Source organism: Otolemur garnettii, unplaced genomic scaffold (assembly GCF_000181295.1).
Source record: "Otolemur garnettii isolate 467f Iridium unplaced genomic scaffold, OtoGar3 scaffold00148, whole genome shotgun sequence".
NCBI classification, from domain to species: domain Eukaryota; kingdom Metazoa; phylum Chordata; class Mammalia; order Primates; family Galagidae; genus Otolemur; species Otolemur garnettii.
The window spans coordinates 303,538-328,342 of record NW_003852543.1 but is presented as its reverse complement, the minus strand read 5'-3'; the positions used below and the strand labels follow the sequence as shown (position 1 = coordinate 328,342).

At 47.7% G+C, this 24,805-nt stretch overlaps 1 protein-coding gene across 1 annotated transcript in view; it reads right to left on the bottom strand.

Annotated features, from left to right (window-relative positions):
• PAX8 (paired box 8) overlaps positions 1-24,779 on the bottom strand; it is a 31,175-nt gene extending 6,396 nt beyond the window's left edge. Inside the window, exons 1-8 of the mRNA XM_023518815.1 lie at positions 24,171-24,779; positions 22,068-22,265; positions 20,645-20,733; positions 20,247-20,372; positions 19,806-19,981; positions 15,165-15,285; positions 14,482-14,609; positions 3,961-4,062 (exon numbers count right to left, since the gene is read on the bottom strand). Of these exons, the coding sequence (XP_023374583.1) occupies positions 3,961-4,062; positions 14,482-14,609; positions 15,165-15,285; positions 19,806-19,981; positions 20,247-20,372; positions 20,645-20,733; positions 22,068-22,265; positions 24,171-24,364 (1,134 nt within the window). The 5' untranslated portion in view covers positions 24,365-24,779. The remainder of the gene's footprint in view (positions 1-3,960; positions 4,063-14,481; positions 14,610-15,164; positions 15,286-19,805; positions 19,982-20,246; positions 20,373-20,644; positions 20,734-22,067; positions 22,266-24,170) is intronic.
• Between the last annotated feature and the right edge of the window lie 26 nt (positions 24,780-24,805).

The window sequence follows — 24,805 nt, the reverse complement described above, 5'->3', positions numbered from 1 at the left end:
ATCTTTTCCTGGCTTCCCACATCTAGACTTGTCTCCATCAGCCAGGCACTCTCCCAAGCCCAAACCTACCAGTGATCCTTCTTCTCTCTATTTTCTCATCCCTATATCCAATTCACCGAAAGCTTTGTTAAGTTTGCCACCAAAATACACCTTCAGGGTCTTTTCTCCTCCTTTGCTGCTGGCTCACTAGCCTGAGCTAGTTATCTCTTGCAAGAACTACTGCAACTATCCCCTAACTTGTCTCTGTGCCATCTCTCCATACTGTCTACAATCTATTTTCTCAGAAGACTGAGTTGCATCTCAAAAATTGACCTAGCCACTACCAACCTCTCTTATCCTTTGGCACTTCCCCCAATCACTCACTATTCTTTGCCATACTTGTCTTCTTTCTTTGTGCTACCATGCTAAACTAGTTCCTGCCTTAGGGCCTTTGCACTCACTGTTCTTTTGGGCCAGGGATGGTCTGCCCAAGTTTATCACTTGGCTGACCACTTTGAACACCTGCTCACAGAGGCCTCCCCTGATCACCCAATCTAAAGTAGTTATCTCCTTTCCCTGTGGCTCTTTATTACATCATCCCTTTTTATTGTCTTCGCAGCATTTATCACCATCTGGAGTTATCATATTCATTCATTCCTTGACTTGTTTACTCTATGTTTCTCTCCACTATTAGGTGAGAAACATATTCCTCCATGAATAGAGGAATTTGACTTGTTGACTACTGTACCTCTAGCGACTCATATAGCAGATCGTCAACCAATACTCTTTTTATGTGAAAAAGTGGTGAATGGGTGGAAGCATGCAAGAATGGATGAAAGTGCAGATGGTGGAAGAATCAGTGATGAAAGGATGAAAGGATAGATGGAAAGTGAATGGATAGATGGAAGGATGAATTGATAGATAAATGGAAAGGTGGATAGATAGACAGAAAGACACATGAATAAGAAGATGAGAGGACAGATGGATGGATGGAGAGATGGATGATGAAAGCATAGAAGGATATGCCAGGTCTGGTGGCTTACACCTGTAATCCTAGCACTCTAGGGGGCCAAGATGGGAGAATCCCTTGAGCCCAGGAGTTACAGACCACCCTAAGCAAGAGTGAGACCCTGCCATTACTAAAAATAGGAAAATGCAGGTATGGTGGTGGACACTGATAGTCCCAGCTACTTGGGAGGCTGAGGCAGGAGGACTCATTGAACCCAAGAGTTTGAGGTTGCTAGGCCACAGCACTCTAGCCTAGGCAACAGAGTGAGACTCTGTTTCAAAAACAAAAACAAAAGAAAAAAAAAAAGAATGGATGGGAGGATAGATAGGAAATGCATGGATGTATGGGGAAAAATATATGTAAAGATAATATGAATAGATGGCTAGATGGATCCATGTATCTGGAGCTGTTGGTTCTGCTCCAGAACTGATATGAAGGTCATTAACTGCATTACTGTGGCCAGAACCAAAAAAAAAAATAGAGAGAGAGAGAGAGAAGGCAAACAGAGGTAAAGAAACAAGGGAAATCTGTCCTAGTGCTTTTCCCATACCACTTTGCTGTAGCTTGTGTTTTTATTTCTGGTATGGTAAAAGGCAGTGCAGTGTAAGGGAAAGAGCCCTCAATTGGAAATCAAAAGACCTTTGTTTGCAGCACTCAATGACTTTGTATGGCTATGACCCTGAGCATATGGCTTTGTTTTTCTAAGTCTCAGTTTATCAGCCTTTCAGTCTTATAGTGGGGATAAAATGAGAAATGATGTTAAATGTATGAATGGCCACGCATGCAGAAGTGCATAATAAATGATCACCTCCTTCCTTCCTTCCACAATTGATTGATGAATGTCACTGGCATGTCTCGCTTTAAGCATTTTTCATGGCCTAACATGCACTCAGTAGGTGCCCAGTGAAAGTTTATTGACTTGAATGGCCAGGGATCCCCATTCATTCAACTAGGAAATCACAGGCAGTGGTAAGAGAGGGACACATAGTTTTTTGGCAAAACTAGTTAGTTCCTTAAGAACTAACTTGCAGGCTTGGTGCCCATAGCTCAGTGCTTGGGGCCCCAGCCACATACACCAAGGCAGGCAGTTTCAAACCCACCCCAGGCCTGTTAAACAACAATGACAACTTCAACAAAAAAATAGCCAGGCATTATGGTAGGTGCCTGTCGTTGTCCCAGCTACTGGGGAGGTTGAGGCAAGAGTATTGCTTAAGTCCAAGAGTTTGAGGTTGCTGTGAGTTGTGATGCTACCACACTCTATAGAGGACAACATAGTGAGGTTCTGTCTCAAAAAAAAAAAAAAAAAGAACTAACTTGCACAAAGGCTTCCTAGGAACCAGGTGATTCATTTAAATGGTATTGCATTTTCTGAAAACTGATTTGCATGCAACTTACTGGGACCCCATCCACTGGGTGCAGCCCTTCCCTTTTGCAATTCACTTCTAGTCAATGTCTTAGCTATGCTATTTTTTTTTTTCCACAGCACCCATGAAGTCTTTCCAGGGGCCTTTGATGAGAGGCCCAAGCCTTCCAGCTACTTCATAGGTCAGACTCTGGGCCCCAGGAACCCCTTGCCCTGGGCTTGCCCTCAGGGAATGATTCATAATTAAGAGAAAAGCCTTGTGCTTTATGTTTCTTCCTCCTCCTCTAAGCAGGAGGCAGGGGAAGGTGGAGGGGTTGGAAGGGGAATGGGGGAGCCGACTGGAGCCTGGGATTTTGATTGAGAGGCCCCATTATCCACACTCTTAAAAAAATAACCGAATCTTTTCCTTTTTTATCTTGACCAATCTCATTTCACGCTCCAGAAGAGGAAGGGAGAGAGGGAGGGAGTCCAGGGCCAGGAGGGAGAGAGGAGTCAGTATTCTGTATTTTCAACGCTGCATTAAGCACATCGCCACGGTAACCAGGCAGCAACAAGTGCCAGCTCAGCAGGTTCCCAGGGAGCACCGAGCTTTTTTCCTCCCCCTCTTTCTCCCTCCCCTTGCTCTGCCCAGGAGAGCCCAGCCCACCTGCCTCTGCACAGGGTGCCCAGAGTGGGCAGCTGGCAAAGATTAACCCCTACCAGGGAGGAAAGGAGGCAGGTCTGGGCAAATGTGCTGTCTTTGGGGTTAGAGACAGGGAGCCTGGGCCACGGCTGCCATGAGGTCACAGATGTCCTGATTTCAGAGTCCTTTCTAGAAGCTCTAGGTCCCCAGGCCCATCTGAGTGGTGAATGTGGTTCATTTCTACCCCATCCATCTCCTAGGGATGGCTCCTAAAGGAGTGAGACTTGCCCAAAGAAATTCTCATTGTCCTCATTTGTCTAGATCTCTACACCATGGATCACCACTGGATGATGACTGGCAGACAAAGAAATCCAATTGACTGGCATGCAGAACTCCTAGACAGTCCAAACGAGGAGAGAGAAACACTCCAAGCTTATCTCATACTCAGTAGTACCCTGAGAGTACCTAGATTCTTAGTTCTACTTAAGCAGGGTGGAGCGTGGACGGTATGTTTCAATCATTTCACCCTCCTCATTGTCACCATCAAGACCATTCATACTCAGGATTTGCAGCAGGGGTCACTAACATTTACCAGAGTTATATTCTGGGAGGTTGGGGTTGCTTAAGGGCAGGGCTAGTATTTGGCTGCGGCATTTTGCTGACCCTTGGAGGATGTTCCATTATGCTTACTGAATCCTGGAAGAAGTTGGGGAGTGGGGATTTGGCCACAGGTCTGTCTCAGCCCATCCCTTTTCTTCAAGGTGGGAAATGTGGGGGAATTGAGAACATAGAGACCAAGCTGGGGTGAGTTAACAACAAAGCCAGGTCTGCACTAGGGCACTGTCTACAGGCGTTTACAAGAAGATACCCACTGCGGTCCACCTTTCCGTGCTCTTTGGGAAATCTATTAATGGGATACAACACGCTTCTGTCTGCTCTTGTTGCTCCCTCCACCAGCCCTTCCTCTTTTCAATGCCCTCCCCTTACCTGCCACCATGCCTGCGATGGCAGAAGAGGCATAGCTGCCCTGTCCGCTGGTGGGGATGTGGGGTGGGTATCCGGGCAGCGTGGGCCCCACCATCTCTCGCCCTGGAAAAACACAGCAAACAGTCATCAGTTAGGCCACTGGGGGCTCCTGTCCTTATTGTCTCACTCTCCTCCCATGCTACTGCCACTCTTTCCAAAGCCAGTCTCCAAACGTCTTCCCAGCACCCTCCTCTGAGTCCAATGCTTGTGTCCTCTGGTCTTCCGCAGCTCTACCATGCAGGCAGCACTTGTTATTGCAGCCCTGTATTGTTCCCTGTTCCCCAGTGGTTTTATTTATGTGAATGTATTTTATTTATTCACAAAAATGTCACTGTATTAGAGGCTGGGGGCTATGTCTTCTGGTCTTTGTTATGTCCAATGACACCCAGCACAGCAGCAGGCACAGCTGCCCTCAACAAATATACTCCAGGTCACTTGGCTCAGAGCTCATGCTTTTTAGCCCCGGCTCTGAGGACAATCAAGAACAAGGCCCTGTGAACGGTGGCAGGCATACAGCCCATGGGCTGGTCACTATCCTTTTCATTCCTTTGACACACATTGCTAATCAACCACCACACTCTTTCCCATTCAGTGGAGGGAACTCCTGATCCCCAGCTGAACCTTCCAGGTGGATCAATCAGAGTTGCAAGGGGGCATGAAACCTATCAGCTATCCTTGCCCTAGGAAGGCGATTTGGCTGAGAGATATTTAGCTTTCAAATGTGACCACGAGCTATATCGCTCTCAATTTCATTTCTGAAAAGAACCATTTTTAGCAAACCAGACACAAATCTCTCTTGGTTTATCTACAATTTGTGAGAAAATTACTGTCTTGGTGATACCAAGGCAGCTCTGTAAAAACTCCATTTCTCTGGCTCTGCCTCTTCTCTACATCAAGAACTCAAACCTTCCCATTTTGGATACCACCACCTAACCTGGCAAGCTTCTCCCCATCTACCCATGTGCCAGAAAACATAATCCCTCACATACGCCCCTCTCCCAACACCCCTATGTTCTGTAGGCTCTGACCAGACTATTCCTTACCCAAAGATTCTTGGCAAGGTGACAGTACATCCTGGTTTTCCCCATGTCTGCCCAGATGTTGACCACTATCTTAGCATATTTATTTTAATAGTACCCATTTTACTGTAAAAATGCTCCAGTTTGAATGATGAATTATTTGGTCATCCTTGGTCTTGGTGATGTTTACAGAGTTTCTCAGTCTCAGCAGTATTGACATTTGGGCTGCATAATTGTTTGTTATAAGAGATTGTCCTGTGCCAAATAGGATGTTTAGCAGCATCCCTGGCTTCTATCCATTCTGTGTGGCAACCAAAAATGTCTCCAAACATTACCATATGCCCTTAGAGGGAAGAGTAGGGGTAAAATTGTCTCTGGTTGAGAACCACTGTCTCATATTATGACCATTTTATCCAAATGTCTTTTGCCTCTTCCATGTTGGGGATTGCTTTTTTCTCCAAGGACTTACATGGGCCACTGATGAGTTCCTGACAACGAACTTACCAAGTCCATCTTCTCTGTGGCACTACCTGCCCAACTTTTCTCTCATCAACACCTCTGGGGCCTTCATACCTCAGCCCCTTCAAGGGGTGCCTAGTAATGATGGAAGGGAAGGCATATACCATGAAACATGTAAGTCTTGAATGCCACAGTGACTACCTCCTCCTCACCTCTCTTTCTAGAGATTGCCTAAAGATAATTAATTCACTCAACAAATACTTACTGAGTAAGTACTATGAACTAGGCACTTTTAAAAACTACTGGGATATGGCATAAAGCAAGAATGCTCAATTAGCTAGAGCAATAAAACAAGAGAAAGAAATAAAGGGTATCTAAATTGGAAAGGAAGAAGTCAAATTATCCTTGTTTGTAGATGATACATATGATCTTACGCCTACAGAAACCTAAGGACTCCAACCCAAAACTATTAGAGTTGATAAACAAATTCAGTAAAGTTGAAGATAAAAAAAATCAGCAAACAAAAATCAATAGCATTCTGACATGCGAACAGTGAAAAATCTGAAGAAGAAACCAAGAAAGTAATCCCATTTACAATAGCCACAAATAAAATAAAGTACCTAGGAATGAGTTTAACCAAAGAAGTAAAAGTATCTATAATGAAAACTATAAAACATTGATGAAAGAAATTGAAAAGGACATACAACAATAGAAACATATTCCATGCTGATGGATTAGAAGAATTATATTGTTAAAATGTCCACACTACTGAAAGCAATCTATAGATGTAATGCAATTCCCATCAAAAAGACAGAAAAAATATTTTTTAAATTTATATGGTATTACAAAAGATCCAGAATACACAAAGCCATCTTGAGCAAAAAGAAAAAAACTGGAGGAATCATATTACCTGACTTTAAATTATACTACACAGCAGTAGTAACCAAAACAGCATGGCACTGGCATAAAAACAGACATGCAGACTAATGGAACAGAATAGAGAACCCAGAAATAAATTCACATCTCTTTAGTGAACATGTCTTTGATAAGGATGCCAAGAACATACAGTGGGGCAAATACTCTCTTCAATAAATGTTGCTGGGAAAACTGAATACCTATATGCAGAAGAATGAAATTAGATCCTTACCTCTCACCATATACAAAATCAAACCAAATGGAATTAAAGACTTAAATTTAAAACCTGAAACCATGAAACTACTGAAAGGAAACACTGGTGAAACATTTTGGGACATTGGTCTGGGGAAGGACTTCTTGAATAATACCCCCAAAGCACAAGCAACCAAATCAAAACTAGACAAATGGAGTAACATCAAGCCAAAAATCTTCTTCACAGAAAAGGAAATAATCCACAAAATGAAGAGACAACCCACAGAATGGAAGAACATATTTGCAAACTAAACTACCTGTGAGACAAGGTATTAATAACTAGACTATGTGAGGAGCTCCAACAACTCAATAGGAAAGCAATCAAATAGTCCAATAAAAAATGGGCAAAGGATCTTAATAGACATACCTCCCAAGAAGACATATATATGGAAAAATGCTCATCATTAGTCATCAGATAAATACAAATCAAAATGACAATGAAATATCATCTCACTGGTTTTTGATAAAAACCAGTTAAAATGGTTTTTATCAAAAAGGCAATAATGAATGGTCATTACCAGCAGCTGGGAAGGGTAGCAGGGAGAGACGGGTAAAGTAGAGATAATTAATGGGTACAAAAATATAGTTAGATAAAATGAACAATATTAGATAGCACAATACAGTGACTATAATCAGCAATAAGTTAGGCTATACTTCAAAATAATGAAAAAGGTGAAATTGGAGTGTTCCTAATACAAAAAAATAGGATGTGGAGAAAGAGGAACCCTCATGCACTGCCGGTGGGAATATAAATTGGTGCCACTGCTATGGAAAACAGTATCAAAGCTCCTCAAAAACTAAAAATGGAACTACCACCTGGGTGTGGTGACCCCTGTCTTAGTTACAGTTAGCTCATCCAGAGGTTCCCATGGCTCATGCCTGTAATCCTAGCATCATAGGAAGCTGAGACAGGAGTATTGATTGCTTAAGGCCAGGAGTTTGAGGCAAGCCTGAGCAAAAGTGAGACTCCATTTCTACAAAAGATAAAAGAATCACCTGGATATAATGGTGGGCAACTGAAGTCCCAGGTTACTGAGGGGCTGGGGCAGGAAGATTGCGTTGAGCCCATGAGTTTGAGGTTGCAGTGAGCTATGATAATACGACTGCACTGTAGCTTGAGCAACAAAGTGAGACTTTGTCTCAAAAAATCCAAAACAAAACAACAACAACAACAAAAAAATAGAACTACCACATGACCTAGCAATCCCACGGCTGGGTATATATCCAAAGGAAGGGAATCTAGTAAACCAAAAAGGTATCTGCATTTCCATGTTTATTGCTGCACTTTTCACAAAAGCTGAGATATGGAATCAACTTGAGTGTCCATCAGCAGGTAAATGGATAAGGAAATTTGGTACATATACATAATGGAATATTATATAGCCACAAAAGGAATGAAATCCTGCCTTTTGCAACAGCATGGATGGAACTGGAGAACATCACGTTAAGTGAAACAACATCATGGTAAGTGAAATAAGCCAAGCACAGAAATACAAATCTTGTATGTTCTCACTCATATGTGGAAGTTTAATATGAAAAACAATTGAATTCATGGAGACAGAGAGGAGAATGATCACTACCAGAGGCTGGGAAGGGTAACAAGGAGGGAGGGGTAAAGTAGAGGTGATTAATGGGTGCAAAAATATATTAGATAAAATGAAAATATTTGATAGCACAATACAGTGATTATAATCAACAATAAGTTAGGCTATACTTCAAAATAATGAAAAGGGTGAAATTGAAATGTTTCTAATACAAAGAAATGATAAATGTCTGAAGTGATGGATACCCTAATTACCCTGATTTGATTAATTCACATCATATGCCTGTATCAAAACACCACACGTACCCTATAAAGATGTGCAACTATGGCTCGGTGCCTATAGCTCAAGCAGCTAGGCGCCAGCCACATACACTGGATCTGATGGGTGTGAATCCAGCCTGGGTCTGCCAAACAACAATGACAACTACAGCCAAAAAATAGCCAGGCATTGTGGTGGGCAGCTTTAGTCCCAGCTACTTGGGAGGCTGAGGCAAGAGAATCACTTAAGCCCAAGAGTTGGAGGTTGCTGTGAGATGTGATGCCACAGCACTCTACCCAAGGCAGCTTGAGACTCTGTCTCAAAAAAAAAAAAAAAGATGTGCAATTATTATGTACCCATAATAATTTAAAAAATTAAAAAATTAAAACCCCAAAGACAGAAAATTAAAATCAAAAGCAAAAAAAAAAAAAAAAGTTTAATTAGCAAGGCCAGAGGCACAGGCCAAGAACAATCGGAGCTAAGCCTAGGGGCTGTCAATAAACAAGATCAGGCATCCTCAACGCTGTGCTTCCCTTAGATCAGTGGTTCTCAACCTTCCTAATGCGGCTTTTAAATAGAGTTCCTGTGGGTTGCGACCCACAGGTTGAGAACTGCTGCTCTAGAGGGAATAAGGGCCTAGAAATGAGAGCAACTTTGGTTCTTACACACTTCTATGTTTGAGTGCCCTTAGACCAGCCACTTATGCACTCCAAACTTCAGGTTCTTCATATGCAAAGTGGGACAAAAATTAAAGTAGCCTTACACACCTTATTACTATTATTGTGAGGTTATCAGCATAATTCAGAGCCAGGGTTTCCTGCTTTACGTGGGCATTGATTAGTGCGATGAGCACATTCTAGAAATAGTTACGCGTCAATGGAACTTTGACAGAAGAAATCCTCTCTGAAATGAGCTGTTAGTGTGGATTACATAAAACCACGGGAAGGTGTTGGCAAATGCTGGCACCACCTTCTAATTTGTTTCACTTTTACCACAGTGTCCAGCTGGGCTCGGTGCCCCACCACATAATGGCAGGACTTCTGTAATTTTACAGGTGGGCTCATTTCACCTGACACAGGGTCGTTAGGGGAAGAAATGAAGGGCTGGAGACACAGGAGGGGAACAAGGAATTTTAGTGTATTTAGAAGTAGAGGGAGAAATATGCAGACGCTGAAGAAGATGGCATTCAATTGGCCCTCAGACTCAGTCCCTTGGGCCATCGGATGAAGCATCTGGGCTGGGGACCAGGAGAGGGAAAGAGTGATGTGGAGGGTGTGAGACCAGGAGCAGCACAGAGCCTGGTGAGGAAAGGAGGGTGCTAGAAGCGGGTGGGGGCTGATTCCGGCCTGATAACTTCTCCTTTTTGCTTCCGTCCCTACTTCCTTCTCCCCGGGAGAGCAAGAGCTCTCTAGATGCAGGCCAGACTCCGGATGAATGACAAGCCACTTAATTCTCTGCACCACAGCTCCCTGTCTGTCACAAGAGGAAGCAGTTTGGAGTAGAGCTTACAGATTGGGGTGACCGTGTGATTGAATGGGAGAGTCTTCCTGGCACCCTGTGCTGAGAACAATTCTGATGCAGCAACTGCGTCTACCTTCTTGCACTGGGCAGGCGGGTGGTGAGTTGTGGCTCTCAGGCCTCCTACATGCTGTCTCTGACCTCCTGCTCTGTGGGGCTCCTTTTAGCCCACAGCCTGGGGCCCCATGCTCCCCTTCCTCCTGCCCTCATCCTGTCCCTTTCTATCACCTGGCCCTATGGTTATCTGAGCCCTGCAGCTTATTAGGGGAGCTCCAGGGCACATACACCCCTGAGGCCACAGTTTGATTTAGTCCATCCTTAGGCCCCATCTCATGAGAACTAGCCCCCATATTACTCTTGTAGAACTCAGTGGCCTCACTCCCCTGTATTGGGAGATTTTAATCTTCACCTCCCCCAAATCCCTAATTTTTTCCCAGTAGGAAAGAGGTTTCTACATCAAACACCAGAGCAGACTCTTGAAGGCCTCCTTCTGAAACTTGGCCTTCCAGGGAAGGCTGGTAAGATTCTACTCAGGACAGCCCTTACCCAGACCGTAGTGCCCTGAATGCTCCTAACAGCTCCACAAACACTTTGCTCCAATTTTTTAAATACATATTTTCTTCAAAGCAAAAACTTTGCAATCTTCTTAGCAACAAAACCACAGATGCCATGAGGTAGAGACACCTCCCAAGGCCTATTCATGCCCTCGTATTTACTTCTCTGTTTTTCGTGGGGGAGGTGGTTTGTTTGTTTGTTTGTTGTTTTTTACTTCTTTGTTTTTAAGGTTCATCATAAATTTATCCTTGCTATGCATCCCAGCCACTCCACATTCAACTATTCTTCCAATGCAGTCCTATTTTTAAGAGGCTGGCATAAGGCACAGATCCATGTTGACTAGCTGTGGAGTGGGGTTCCCTAAGAAAACTCTAAACTCCAGGAATATCACTAAATATTCTAAAAATTGGTGGAGACCAGGATCCAAAAGCCAGTGAGGGTAGAGGTGATTCCAGACTATACTAGGTTCCCCCTTTGATGTCTGCCCTCCACATAACCCCTTTTCAACTCCTTATCTTGCTCTGATAGCAAGGAGAATTTATGGCAGCCTGGAAATCTCTTTGGCAGGACGAAATATAATTTTGTACAAAAGGATGGAGGAGGGCAATGGATTCTTTGATGTTAAAACCTTACTCAGAGCTTTCTGACTAGCTGAGCTGGATTTAGCCCTGCAGCAGCTAGGACCAGGATGGCCTCAATGTTGCTGTCCTGGCCAGACTGGGGTGTCCCAAGGGACCTGGCAGGAATGTCAGAGCCAATCTGACTATTTCTCAAACACTGCCATTTTCCCCTTTTTTGGCTGTTTGCAGAGACTGAAATGATAGTCACCTTGGATATCACACTATCAGAGCCACCAGGCTGCGGGATGAATTAACTCAGAGAGAAACTCTATGAAGCAGGTAAAGGAGTTGCAGAAGATGGCAGAAAGGGCTCTTAGGGAGTCACTGTGAGGTGCTCAGAAGGTTCCGGTGAAGCTGAGCTGATTATGGAATGAAGCTCACCAGGCTCCTTCCTCCTTTCCCTGGTCTGTAACACCCTTTAGGAATAATTAGGTTTCTTTCAAGCTCACCTCTTCTTCCTTTGGGTAGGTTTGAAACCTCCCAGACTCTTAAAATCATTTCTTTCCTAACTTGCCTCCTCCCAGCCTTCTCACGGTGGCTCAGGCACACATTACATATTTAAGTTCAGTCTTGCCCAGAGGCCGTAGTGGAGAGGCTGATACTCTGAGCTCACAATGGATACAAGCCATCACTTGTCTTGTATGGGGGCCACAGGGCTAGGTTCAGCTCTGGGAACAGCAGTCCTCACTTGCTCTCTGCTCTTGGCTGTCTGCTTGGACCAATCCCTCCAAGCCTGGCACTTCTCACTCTTTTCAGAGCCCCTGCCTCCGTGCTGAATTGTCAACCCTCAGGCTGGGCCCAGTGGCCAGCCAGCAGCTTTCAAGGTGCTCACATCTGCATTTCAGCATCAGCTAGGCTTGCCTTGGGGGCCACCTGCCTGAAAGATGTGTCAGTGCTGCATACTCAGCTACCTGCTGCGTGATTGACCACCTGGTGTCTGCTGCCAGCTGCTTTGTCTTAAGAGTTGGATGACTTCCTAGTCTTGCATGGCTGTGAAAGTGGGCATGTCCACTGAATTCAGAACTGGTAACAGTGGCAAGTGTCAGCTCTGATCAATTGCATGTTGACAAGGGACATGTGCACCTCTAATAAGGAGACTGATGGGGGTGATGGGGGCATTGGGGGGCAGTGAGATTGCCCTGGGCACTCCATCTACACTTCATATCACTGTTCATGCCTGTGCTCTGATATATCTAGCTGCTTTCTTTTTCTTTTCTTTTCTTTTTTTGGAGACAGAGTTTCAAGCTGCCCTGAGTAGAGTGCCATGGTATCACAGCTCACAGCAACTTCAAACTCTTGGGCTTAAGCAATTCTCTTGCCTCAGCCTCCCAAGTAGCTGGGACTATACAGGCACCTGCCACAACACCTGGCTATTTTTTGGTTGTAGTTGTCATTGTTGTTTGGTGGGCCCAAGCTGGATTCGGAAACCTCCTCCCGCCCCCCCCCCCCAGCTCTAGTGTATGTAGCTAGTGCCCTAGCCATGAGCTACAGGCGCCGGGCCACATCTAGCTGCTTTCAGTGGCTATAGGTGCTTCCTTCGCCTCTCGGCTGGTCCCACCAAACCTTTCCACCTCTTGGTAGTAACTGAGACCTGCTTCCAATATCCACACCTTCATCCCTTCACTGCTCCAGTCCACCCCTGGCCCTGGTCTGCCATTTACATGAGACATGCAGGCCTCCCGGTTATCAGGTAGATGACCCCACAATAAATGGGAGTCTTCTCTGTTCTCTCCACAGCTTCCTCTCTATCCCATTTTCTCTGGCTGACATAACTCCACTCAGCTCACAGATTTTTCTCCTTTAATCACTTTGGTCAAAATAAATGACCCATCTCTGCTGATTTCACTCTCTTTTGAGATTCTGTACTCTGAGTCAACATTTTCTTCCTCCCTTTAGACCCTTAAACACCATCTTTGGGTACCCACCTCTTCCAAGGAGGGTACACGGAGGCAGCATGGGGAAACACATTGAAGGGCAGGACCGAGACACCGGCTGGGACTCCTCCCATTTTAGATACAGAAAATGCAGAGTGGGTTTACAAGTGAAACTACATGGACTTGAATCAGATGCCCCTGGAGTCCCTCTGGGCTTCTCTGGTGCAGTAGTGCAAAGGTACTCAAGTTCAAGAGCTTTCTGGTGGCAGGGCCCCTCCTTCAAACATAGCAGATCTTCAGCGATCTGGTGAGGACACATGGCTTCTATAAAGGCTTTTACTTTACAGAAGCATTGAGAGGCCCAGAAAATTTGAAAACCATGGGTCTAGATGCACTGTCTGACTCTGGGCTGTTTCTGTGACAGGTCCCTGCCACCCTCCCACTGGTCTCTGCCCTAGTATCTCAATGTAGTTGCATGATGGAGGGGCAGGGCAGTGGGGAGGCATTCACTCTGTCACTGAATACCTATACCCCTAAGAGACAGCACTAAGGTTAAGGAAATTTTTCCAGTGCTGACCTGAGACAGCTGGCTTCCTCCATTGGTCCTGCTCCCTCCCCTTGAGCCCAAATCTAAACTAGTCTCATTCCTGTGGAGGCCCTTGATACATGAGATCACAGTTATGGGCCCCTGCTCCCACCCTCACTGCACTCAGGACTTCTGTCCAAAGCAAAGACTTGATTTTTTCAGCTGTTGCTCATGCCCTGGCTGGGTGGGCTGACATTCTTCTGCTAAGGAGCCCCAGATCCACCCAAGGTCTGTCCCTGTTTGACACTATGCTCCTAGCCAGAGACCTTAGCCAGGCCTTTCTCCTCTCTGGGTCTGTATCCTGAGGTTTGCTCAGAATGCCCCACAAGGCACTTGTAGTTTTAAATTTTGATGGGAGGTCCCCCACTCCCCAGCTCTCAAGCTGTTGAATCACTCTGGGTGTACAGTGTTTAAAAGATGTTTGTCCTTCATGGGTGATGCTGTTAAGCTGGGCACAAAGATAGCTACATTATGGAGACATAACTAGGACTGAACTCTGTCCTTTGAAATTTGATCCTGAGGTTGGCTCCAAAAGCCAATATCTTTTTCCTTCCAAAGTTTTCTTCGTTTTTCCTTCTTTTTTATTTTATTTTTTACCAAGATGAAGTATTTCTACTTTACTACTCCTGGCTCCTGGGTCCCTGCTCTTCCATGGACTCTTTGGGTGATATACCCCACTTCCTGGCACCCTCAGAGCGCTTGCCCCTCCCAAGGCCTGTGGAGAACTTCCAAAAGTTGCCGGACCAATTAGACAATAGAGTGGTGGCGGATAAGATCATCGGGGCCAGGGAGGAGAGAGAAGGGAGAGGGTCCAGGCGCTGGTCTTAGGATCCCCCTCCCGCCCCCCGCAAACCTGCATAGCCCGGGACCTCCCTGTCGTACCTGAGAGGAGGGCCTGGCCCGTGAACTGCCCGTACACGGAGGCAGCATGGGGAAAGGCATTGAAGGGCGGGACCGAGGCACCGGCTGGGACCCCGGAGCCGACTTGCTGCAGATCCAAAAAGGCGGAGCTAGATAAAGAGGAAGGGGTGGAGCTAGAACTGGACACCTCGGGGGTTTCCTGCTTTATGGCGAAGGGTGAATGAGGATCTGCCAGAGGGAGGGAGACAACAAGGAGAGAGGGGTGTGAGATGACGGGGCGGGCACATGCACAAACCAAGCCATGAGATGCGGGAGGGTGCGGGCGGCGCGGGGCCGGCAGTCTCGGCTGCTCTCAGGGTCCTGCGGGGAGCCAGGGCGCGAGGGCGAGAGGTGGGCCTCAGTTGGGGAAGAGAGACGCTCTGCCTCCCTGCTGTGCCTTTTAGCAGTGCAGGTGGGGCTGTGCGCGCGTGTGCCTCGAATCTGCTCTCCTCAGGAGGGAGCGAGGGGTCCCAGGAGCGGCCAAGGGTTGAAGGCTGGACCCCCTTGACCCACCTGAAGGCCCCTCCGACACAGCCGGCCTCTCCTCTCCAGACCAGGGCCCCAGACACCTTCCTCCTAATGGCCAGCCAAGCTCTGCCTTCCCCGGCCCTCCACCCTGCCCTCACAGTTGGGGCCAGCTGGTCCGGGAGACTCTGGCGTCATACCTGCCACCACAGGATAGGTCTGGTGAGTTGAGAGGTTGCGCCCCAAGGGCGTATTGGAAGGGGTCAGGGTGGCTTTCCCATCGTCCAGGGCACTGTTGAGCAAGGGCAGCGGATAGAGTCCCTGGGGAAAAAAGAGAAGTCAGCGCACAGAGAAGTCCCTGGGCAGGCAAGCCTTCCTACAGGCCCTGCAGCCTGTCCTAGCAGTTGGTGGCCTTAATCTCCCCAGGAAAAGTGCCTTTCATCATCATCCTCTTCTTACTGTACATTCTTAACTGGTGGCTGTGTTTCAGCTGTCCCCATCTCCCCACATCCCTGGGATTTAAGGCGGGCTGGTGGCACGGGAGCACAGGCATGGGATGGAGAGTGTCCCCCGACCCCCGGAGGACCATGCCCAGGCTGGATGGCTGGTCTCCTTCCTGCCTCCCCACCGAGTACAGGAAGGTGCCAAGGGCTGGAGCAGTCCTGTTGGGTGACTTCACTTCTGAGTGCCTTACACTCTACTAATTCATGAATTCCTCTCCAGATAGGGAACACAGGCTCAGAGAGGTTAAGAAACTTGCCACACATCCATATAGGGCAGAGACAGGATTCCAGGATTCAGACGAGGGGTCAGGCCCCAGTGGTCCTTCTCTCAATCACTATCCTAATCGGGGAAAATATAATGACCACTTCTTACATTAGCAATGAGCCTCTGTTACCCAGATAGAATCCCTCAGCAGCCATGTGACATGAGCATAATGTCTAGTTTCTATGTGGAGCCTGAAACCTGGAAGGGTAAATGGCCCAGGACTGTATAATGAAATTGAGACTAAACCCACTTCTTTGTATGCTGCCTCAGGTACTCTGCCCCCCAGAGCAGGTGAATTTCTTCTCTCATTCTATATCCAAACAAATAGAAGCATGCAGGTTCAGCTTAAAAATGATACTTGAGTTGATTTTGTTGGAAATATTCTTTATCAAGTGCTGGCATGAGCACAGCTATGGCCTTGGATGCTCCTTCCAAAAAGAATTTAACTAAAGGCAAATGTACCCTATCCCCTCACAATGGCTCCTTCCCACCAGGGCACAAGACAGCACAAACATACACTTGTTCCCTACATAGAGTCATGCATGGCACACACCCACCATGGGAAAGATTGTGCACGACTAAAATCAGGGAATGCTCTGTGGTTATGTAAGCTGCACTAAAGGCAGTTGTTTTCAGTGATTTCCATGGAGCTGGGTTCTCCAAAGAGCCACAGCACTTTCCGGTTGCATGCCGGGCACTTTTGGAAGCTCAAAGTCAATTCTGGAGGCCACCAGGGCACCATTAGTGTGTAGCGGCAATTACTGACTAAATGGTGCTCTGGTTCCATGTCTTTTGAGGAGTCCCACTTAGAGGCAGGGTGGAGTTCCTTAGAGCTCAGCTTAATGAAATTGAACAAAATACCTAATTTCTGGAAAGCGTAAGAAAAGTTTAAAACCCCTCATGGATATGTTGATTGCCTAGCAAAGTATCTACTCAGAAACGTATAACTTCCAAAATCTAGGCAACTTCGTGAAAAAAAAAGATAAAAATATTGTCAAACATTTTGGCTATTTTATATCAAATGGCTTAACCATCTTGTGATGACTGGTTTTTTTTTTTTCTTTTTTTTTTTTTTTACTGGGATTGAGTTTGAATTGGGGACAGCAGCGAGTTAGAGCTTTGGTTCCGTGATGACCTGCCACATAGCTTTAGTCTGCTTGGACCTCACTAAGACTTGATTTTCTTACCTGTAGGCTAATGCAAGCATTAAATGAGACCTTTTTTTTTTTAGACAGAGTCTTGCTTTTTTACCCTGGATAGAGTACAGTGACATCATTATAGCTCACTGCAACCTCAAACTCCTGGGCTCAAGCGATCATCCTGCCTCAGCCTCCCAAGTATCTGGGACTACAGGTGTACACCATGAGGTCTGGCTAATTTTATATTTTTAGTAGAGATGGGTTCTTGCTGTTGTTCAGACTGGCTTCTAACTTTTGAGCTCAAGCAGTCCTCCCTCCTTGGTCTCCCAAAGTGCTAGGATTATAGGCATGAGCCACTGTGTCCAGCTGAAATTTGATATACTTACAGACTGATAACAACAGAGGTACAATAAGTAATTGTCTGTCATAGGTATTATTATTTCAGAATTATGGGAAGAGTGGGAAGCTTCCAAATTCTTGGTCTCAGCCATAATATCACATTCTTTTCATAGGCTTCTTGGTACACTCTTGACTATGTCCCATAGTGAAATAGCAACCAGGAATGAGGTCACATGATGTTTCTGTTGACCACTTTCTCCCATGTTGACTTTATAAAAGGGATGGCTCTGTCCATGCCCCATCCTCAGGCCAGTGTGTACTTGTGCTTCTCTCTTGGCTCCCAGGCCAGAGGGCCTTCCCGTGCCCAGGTGAGAGAGCACAGAGTGTTCCTTTGGCAGCACAGTCAGTCACCAAAGGTAGGAAAGACAAGGGCTGGGACACAAGGGGCCCTCGGTTTAGGCTGGTTCTCCCGGCCCCTCCCCACCATGCCAGGGTAGTGAATAAGTGCGTGATTAATGGAGCAAGGAAATGGGTAATTTATCGGCACTGTGCTGGGCCTCAGTTTCCTCATCTGTAGGATGAACAGTGGGAACAGTTCAATAGTTTCCAAATGCTGTGTTGCAGTCATAAAATAGGACATACATAGAAGCCTCATATCTAAAACAGGTGGCAGTAGGCCAGTCTGAATGAAACTAGGACCAGAGGCCCGAGCTCCACAGCCATCCATCTGCTTCCCTGAGCCACCCCCCCCCCATCCTCCTTGGGCCTGGGTTATTTCTACGCATTTGGAGACACTGGACTAGGTGGTTACCAAGGTCCTTGCTAGCCCTAGGACTCTCTCATTCCAGGATTCCCCACAAGTGTTTGCCAGCAGGGCACAGGGGCTCTCAGCCAAGCAGGGTGCTTTGTGGGGCTTAGGGAATGGATCCAAGGAAATGGCTCTGGGACCCAGTAGGTGCCAAGGGGCTCATCAGTAAGGCTTCTTTGCTCTCACAGGGTGGCTGGTGCTTGCACATGGGTTTTGCAGGTTCACCTCACACAGCAGGCTTCCTGCAGGCCCACCGCTATGTCCCCTTCCCTCCTGGAGCCATTTGCTGACTCTCGGAGGAGCACCCAGGCTCTCTCCCCAGGTCTGCTGACGGCTGGCTTCCCCTGCACCCTCGTGGTTGCCACAGTTCAAGCTGATAAAATCGCTGACGCAGATTGCCTGCCCAGCTGCGGGCACTGGCAGAGGGCCAGCAGCCCAGATGGCCATTGGCGGTGGTTCAGCTGATTATTGGCATTGTTACTGTGGTCCCACTCAGATGTTACAGGCATATACGCTCACCTCACTCCTAGATCAAATGACAGCGTGAGGTGAGCAAAGAGGGGCAGGCAGACGCCACCCTAAAGATGATCTTAAGTTGGTGACTTAGTGGGGTGAGGGCAGGAGGACATCACCACTGTAGACTGAGGGCTCAGTTCCTTCAGAGTACTAGAGCCTGTGCTGGCCTCAGGGAGGGGCCTCTTATGTCTCTGTCAACTTTTCACAGACGCAGCCCATTATAATTATTTCACCTGTCCCAAGCACTGGAAAAAACAATTCCCTATAGCTTGTGATTGATTGTCCTGGATTTCTCAACTCATTCGTTTGTTCATTCATTCAGTGTCCCTTTGCTGAGTATCTGTTAGGAGAGGGTACCACGTTAGATGCTGAGGATAAAGAGCCATGCGGGATATACTAGTTCAATGTAAGCATTCCAAATTGTATATGAAATCAGCACATTGTACCCCATAAATGCATTAATGTATACATGACCTGTGTGTTTATGACTTAATAATAATAAAAAAAAAAGCCACGATGTTTCAAGTCTCATGAGGCTTCCCTATCCTTAAGAAATCTGCATATCTTTACACCTGTCTGCTAAGTCATTAGGATACGCTGTGAGAAGCCATTAGGGGTGGTTTGGGGACATGCAGAACAGAACACAGATGGGGCCAGAGAGGCCACTCATGTCAGAGGGGCAGGGATGGATTCTCGGAGAGGGTGATGTTAGAGCTGAGTCATGCTGGCTGTGGTATTTTTCCAGGTAGAGAAGTGGGAGGAAAGGCACGCAGTGAAGAGGGCACATGGTGTGCAGGGCAGAGAGGTGTGAATGAGGGCAGCGTGCTCAGGGGCATGAGTAATGCAGAGCCTTGGGGTGTGCAGGGTGAGTGCCGGAGGGGGACAAGGAAGTGGTGGCTGAGGTCATCATGTGAAGACTTTGAAGACTTCATGCTACCACTTTAGACTTGTGAGGCCTGACCCTGCAGTCTGCAGAAGATGCTGATGGCAAGGGGGTGGCACTGCCAGGTTGCGTTGCCCTCCCTGAAAGGGCCAGGCTCAAAGCTCAAAGGTTTTGGGTGAGGGAGGCCAAGAGGATTGGGAGATGAGGACGATGCCAGGGTAATAAAATAAAGTGTGTGTTGGGCTTGGAGCTGCAGAAGCCTGTGCCCTGAGCCCACAAAGTGAATTCTAGCTGTTCTGGTGGCTGGACTGCAGGCTTATCAGGAGGGCACATTTTGCTCTGACCTCTACCTGCCCAACCCAGCTCACCTCTCAGCCTGGCTTCTCACCTGCTCTCCTTTGGTGTGGCTGGGGGAGGCGTAGGCCTCCGGGTAGTGCTGCCGCTCAAATGGGCACTCGAGGGGCTCAAGGTGATGCTGGCTGAAGGCGTCCGTGCGAAGGTGCTTTCGGGGCCCGGTACTGCTGCTCTGAGAGTCGATGCTCAGCCGGCAGCTGTCCTGGTCACCTGGTGGCCCCAGGCAGGGAGAAAGCTTTCAGTGGACCCATCTACTCATCCCCCAGGCCAAAGTAGAGGACAGACTGTCACCTGGAGGTAGGGAAAGGGCAAGACGCCCTGGGCCCAGGGCCTTGGCCAGCTGAGAGTGTGGGTGATTCAGGGAGGTTTTCAGAGCCCCTATAAAGTCCAGAGCCATAAGGGCATCTGTCCCCTTAAAGCCTGAGCAAACTGCTCTTCTGCACCCCCAAACTATCCCCCTGTCCCCAACACTCACTGTCATCCATTTTCCTCTTGCTGTCGCTACCAGGCTGAGCAATCCCCAGGAGCCCGTTGATGGAATAGGTTGAGCCCAGGGAATCCGACTGGGGTGACTCCGGGGGCGTGACTGCCGAGCTGGGGACTGTGGAGAGGTGAAAGGCAGAGGGTCAGAATGTGGGAGAGACACCCCTCACTGTCCCTGCTGCCTTCATGGAGGAGGTGTCAAGCCATGCCATGGACTGAGCCCTAGAGAGGCTGGAGGCCACGGGGAGTCTTGGAGTCAATGCCATCTGAAGGGCTCCCACTTCTCAGTGCCTCAGGAACTCTTCCCTGGGACCCAGGCCAGCTGTGTGTCCTGTGTGTATGTGGGTATGTAGAAGGGGCTGGATGTGTCCTGGGGCCCTCAGCACTCACTCAGTGTGTGTCCTGGGCTAAGGGACTTGGTGGCCACACAGCTGTCCATGGGGAGGTTGAATGGTTGCTGCACTTTGGTCCGGATGATTCTGAAGGGAAGAGAAGAAAGGCCGTGAGAGAAGAGGAGGAGAGAGGATTCATGGCTGCTCCAGATCCAGTCACTTCTTTGACACCCCACTCTGGTATCTCAAAGCACCTCAAACTCAGTTTCCTCACTCTCACATCTGGTCTTCTCTGGTGTCCCCATTTCATGATTGGAACCACCAATCACTCAAGGCAGAAATCCAAATGGGGCAATCATCTGCCTCCTTCTCTTACCTTCCTATCAAACCTGTCATTGAGTTCTGTGTCCTTGTAAACCTCACCAATGTTGACCCCTCTCTGCATATCACCGTCAATACCTTAGTGCATGCCACTACCAGCTTTCTCCCTCAAGGGTCACTCCCTGGTTCACCCCATTCACTCTTGACCCTTTGTAATTGGTTCCCTCAGCGCAGTCAGAGTGAACTTTCTGAAAGGCCACTCAGCCATCTGCCAAGGGCTTCCCATTGCTCATAGACTGAAGACAAGAATATGTTACTCGGCCCCCAGCTCCTGCAGTGCAGCCTACTGACATGGCCAACCTCAGTCTACCTCATGCCCCCCTTATCTCTATACTGGCTTTCTTTCGGCTTTCTGTGTAAAATTATGTTAGCCACAGGGCCTTTGCATGTGCTGCCTGGGATCTTTTTTTGCTCCTCTCATCTAGTTAACTTTTTCTCCTTATTTCTTAGAGGAAGCCTTTCATAACCCTGAAGCAAGGCACCCTATGCTAGTTCACACACCCTCATGTCCCTCTCCTTAGCAGGAATTAGAGCTGCATTTTTACAGTGTTTTCTATGGGTACTTGATTAGTGTTTGTGTTCTCATTAGATGATAAGCTATGCAAAGATAGGAATGTGTGTTCCAGGGCCTAGCATATGGTGAAAGAGCGAATTATGTGTGAACAAATTAATGAAGAAATGAGTGTTCAGTAAATGATTGAGAGCGAATAATTGAAGGCCTAAACAAATGGGTGAATGCTTGAATTTGGCCAGGTTAGGGGTCTTGTGGCTCATAAAAGAATCAATTCAAGAAGATTCTTTTATTGAATGAAAGAGGATCTGGTGTTTGAGGAAGGAAACTGTAGACAGCACAGTTTCTTATCCTGAAAGCTGGTTTTTTATCAGGTTTCATAGTAAGGGCTGGGAGGGTGCCCCACAGAATGGGATGGATGAGGGGCAGGGAGGTGTGATGCTGCCTGGTACAGGATCAGGATGCTCCCAGACTGATTCTTCAGTATGAAGCCCCTTCCCAGCCCTGGCTACACCCAAGCTAGGCCCTTCTCTGGTCTTTTTTGAGATGCCCCAATGCCCAGGGGCCCTAGCTGATTTCAGAGACTCACCTGTTAATGGAGCTGACACTGGGTACAGTGTCATTGTCACAGACGCCCTCAGCCAGGAGCCGGTCTCGGATCTCCCAGGCAAACATGGTGGGGTTCTGTCGCTTGTAGTCCCCAATCTTCTCCACCACCTTGGGGGTGGCCACCTTGGGCTTGGAGCCCCCTATCACTCCAGGCCGGATGCTGCCAGTCTCGTAGTACCTACTCCAATAGAGAACCCCCCAAAATTACCCAATAAGCAGGTGGAGTCTTTGGACAGGGACTCAGTCAGGGCTTCTCTGGCCCCTGAGGCTTTTGGTGAGGGGTCTGGGGGGGTGAAATGTGCTCCTAAGGCTGGCCTCAAATACTTGATGTTCCCAGAACTGTCCGTGTCTCTCACTTGGACAGGCTCATGCTGCTGCCAAACCAGAACCCTCCATAAAGGCCTCACCTTGGCTTCTCTCCTTCCCTTTCCTCTGATCAGTCTGCTGTGTCCCAGCACCTGCAGAAGGTATCATATGGGGCACAAAAGACCCACCTTCTGAGAAAGGAAATCTTAGCCTATGTGCTGTGTGAGAGATAGGTTCACGGTGGCAGTTGGCTACATCCAGCTTCTCTTGGCTAAACCATGACTGGTCAGCTTTCCTCCTTGGCTACCGGGGAAGCCAGCTTCGGTCACCGGGCCTGCTTCTCTGTCTTGCTGGTTCACTTTTGCTCCTTGCTGTGTCCAAGCTTAAGCCATATCCCTTACTCTCTGGTTGTTGGTTTTCTACTAAGTTATGTGGTTCAGGTTAAAGCTGCTCCTTGTGGGCTCTGGAATGTCAGCCTGTTAAGCTGAGTCTCTTCTTGCAGGGTCTCCCCTCCTCCCCTCCTTCTAGCCCCCAGCTAGCAGCTTTGGCAGGTCCATGGATATTTTCCCCTCCTTGTAGAAACTCTGTCTCTCTGTCATGAAAAACAATCTGGCTCTTTAAAACTCCATTCATTTGACAAGGGCTTGTGTCCCCTCTGGGACACCGCAACCATCTCAGAAGTCCCCTCTCTGTGCCACACTTTCTTCTAACAACGTCAGGCAGAGAGCCAGGGCTTTTCATGGTTCAATGAATGGTCCAGGCAGGACTCCTGTTAAATCCACTATGATTCAGAGGAGGGGGACAGGTGCACGTACATGGAGCTGACTCAAGCTTTGGCACGGGTGCACTTCTGACAGAAGAGTCTCTCCAGACTGGAATATGTGGCCACGTCAGCTCTGAGGCAGGCCTTTGTACCTCCCAGCCCCTCCTGAACCTTTGAGTCAATGGTTCTCAACCCTGGCTGAGGAGAATTAAAATCACTTGGCAGGAAGGGAGGCTTAGCAATATCCTCACACTTGAGCCTATTCCTTTAATTTAATTGATTCCTCTAATTTAATTGACCTGGGCTAAAGCATAAATAATTTTTCTTTTTGATCAATGCTGTCCAAAGGATTCTCAACCAGGGCTGTGAAACACTATTCTCAGGTGACCCTTGTAGGTCACTGGTTGCCACTCCTTAAAGTGTTCCCTGGTCATCTCATAAGAACCACAGCATCTGGGCCTGGTCTCTGGTCAGGGTGATTCAGGAGGTCTGGGCAGGGGCCTAGGAATCTGCACTTCATCACACAAGCCTGTTGCTTCTGTTGAAGGTGGCTTGGGAATTATAATTTAAGCAGCACAAACTTAGGCATCCTTCTGGCAGGGGTCAGAGAGACTCTGGGAGCCGCGTGTGTCTGACTCTATGTCCCTTCCCTATTGCTTTTATCTTCCTAGGTTGACTCAGTGGGGGAGGACTTTTGTGGAAGATTCTCCTGCCTCAGGGGCAGAGAAATCTGTAGCAAATGAGACAGGGAGCAAAGGAGAAGGGAGAGTGAGAAACTAAAGGAAGGTGAAATTGACAAAGTAGGGGAAAATGGTGGAAAACGACAGAAGAGCAGTGGACGGGAAGAGGCCCTAAAGTCCCTCCGCACCCTTGTTTAGGTCTTGGCAACAAAGCTGGACTTTGGGAGCAAATCCCCAGTCCCTGGGGGAGAGGGGAAGGTGGTCATGCTGCATGAGTTCTGTGGAGAAGGCAAGCCCTATAGTGAAGGTGGTGTGTGGTGAATTTCGTGCTTACCTGCCAAGGATCTTGCTGACACAGCCATGGCTGACACGGAGCTGGCGAGAGATGTCACAGGGCCTCACTCCTTGGTGGGCCAGGTCTACGATACGTTGGCGGACCACTTCTGGCAGAGGTCTGCCATTCACAAAGGCCCCTCCTAGCTGGTTCAGCCCTCCATGGCCTAAGGAGACAATATTCACAGAGATCATAGTCAGGGGCTAGGCAGGAGTTTGGGGGTGGGGATTAACCAAGAGTGTGGGGCTGTATGTGTGTGTCTGTGACTGTGGACTCCATGGTCAGGCTGTTGGGGACTCTCTCTGGATCCCTTCTGGTTCCCTCCTGGTTCCCACCCCCAGGAAGGCTGGCACAAGTGGTATGTGATGTCACCCCCCCCCACTGGCCATGTGATCTGGGGGATTTTCGGGCCTGCTAAGTCACCTTCAAACCCTCAGCTCTTCATTCCAAATAATCTACCTTTTTTTTCCCTCCCTCTGAAAAGTGTGCCCAGGGTTCAGGGTCTTTCTACACTGACACTAAGCTTTGTGACCTTGGGGAACATCCCCTCTCCTCCTTGGATCTTCTTTCCTTTTGTGTACAATGAGGGCACAGGACAAAATCAGTGATTTTCAAATTACTTTCTCCTCTTTTTT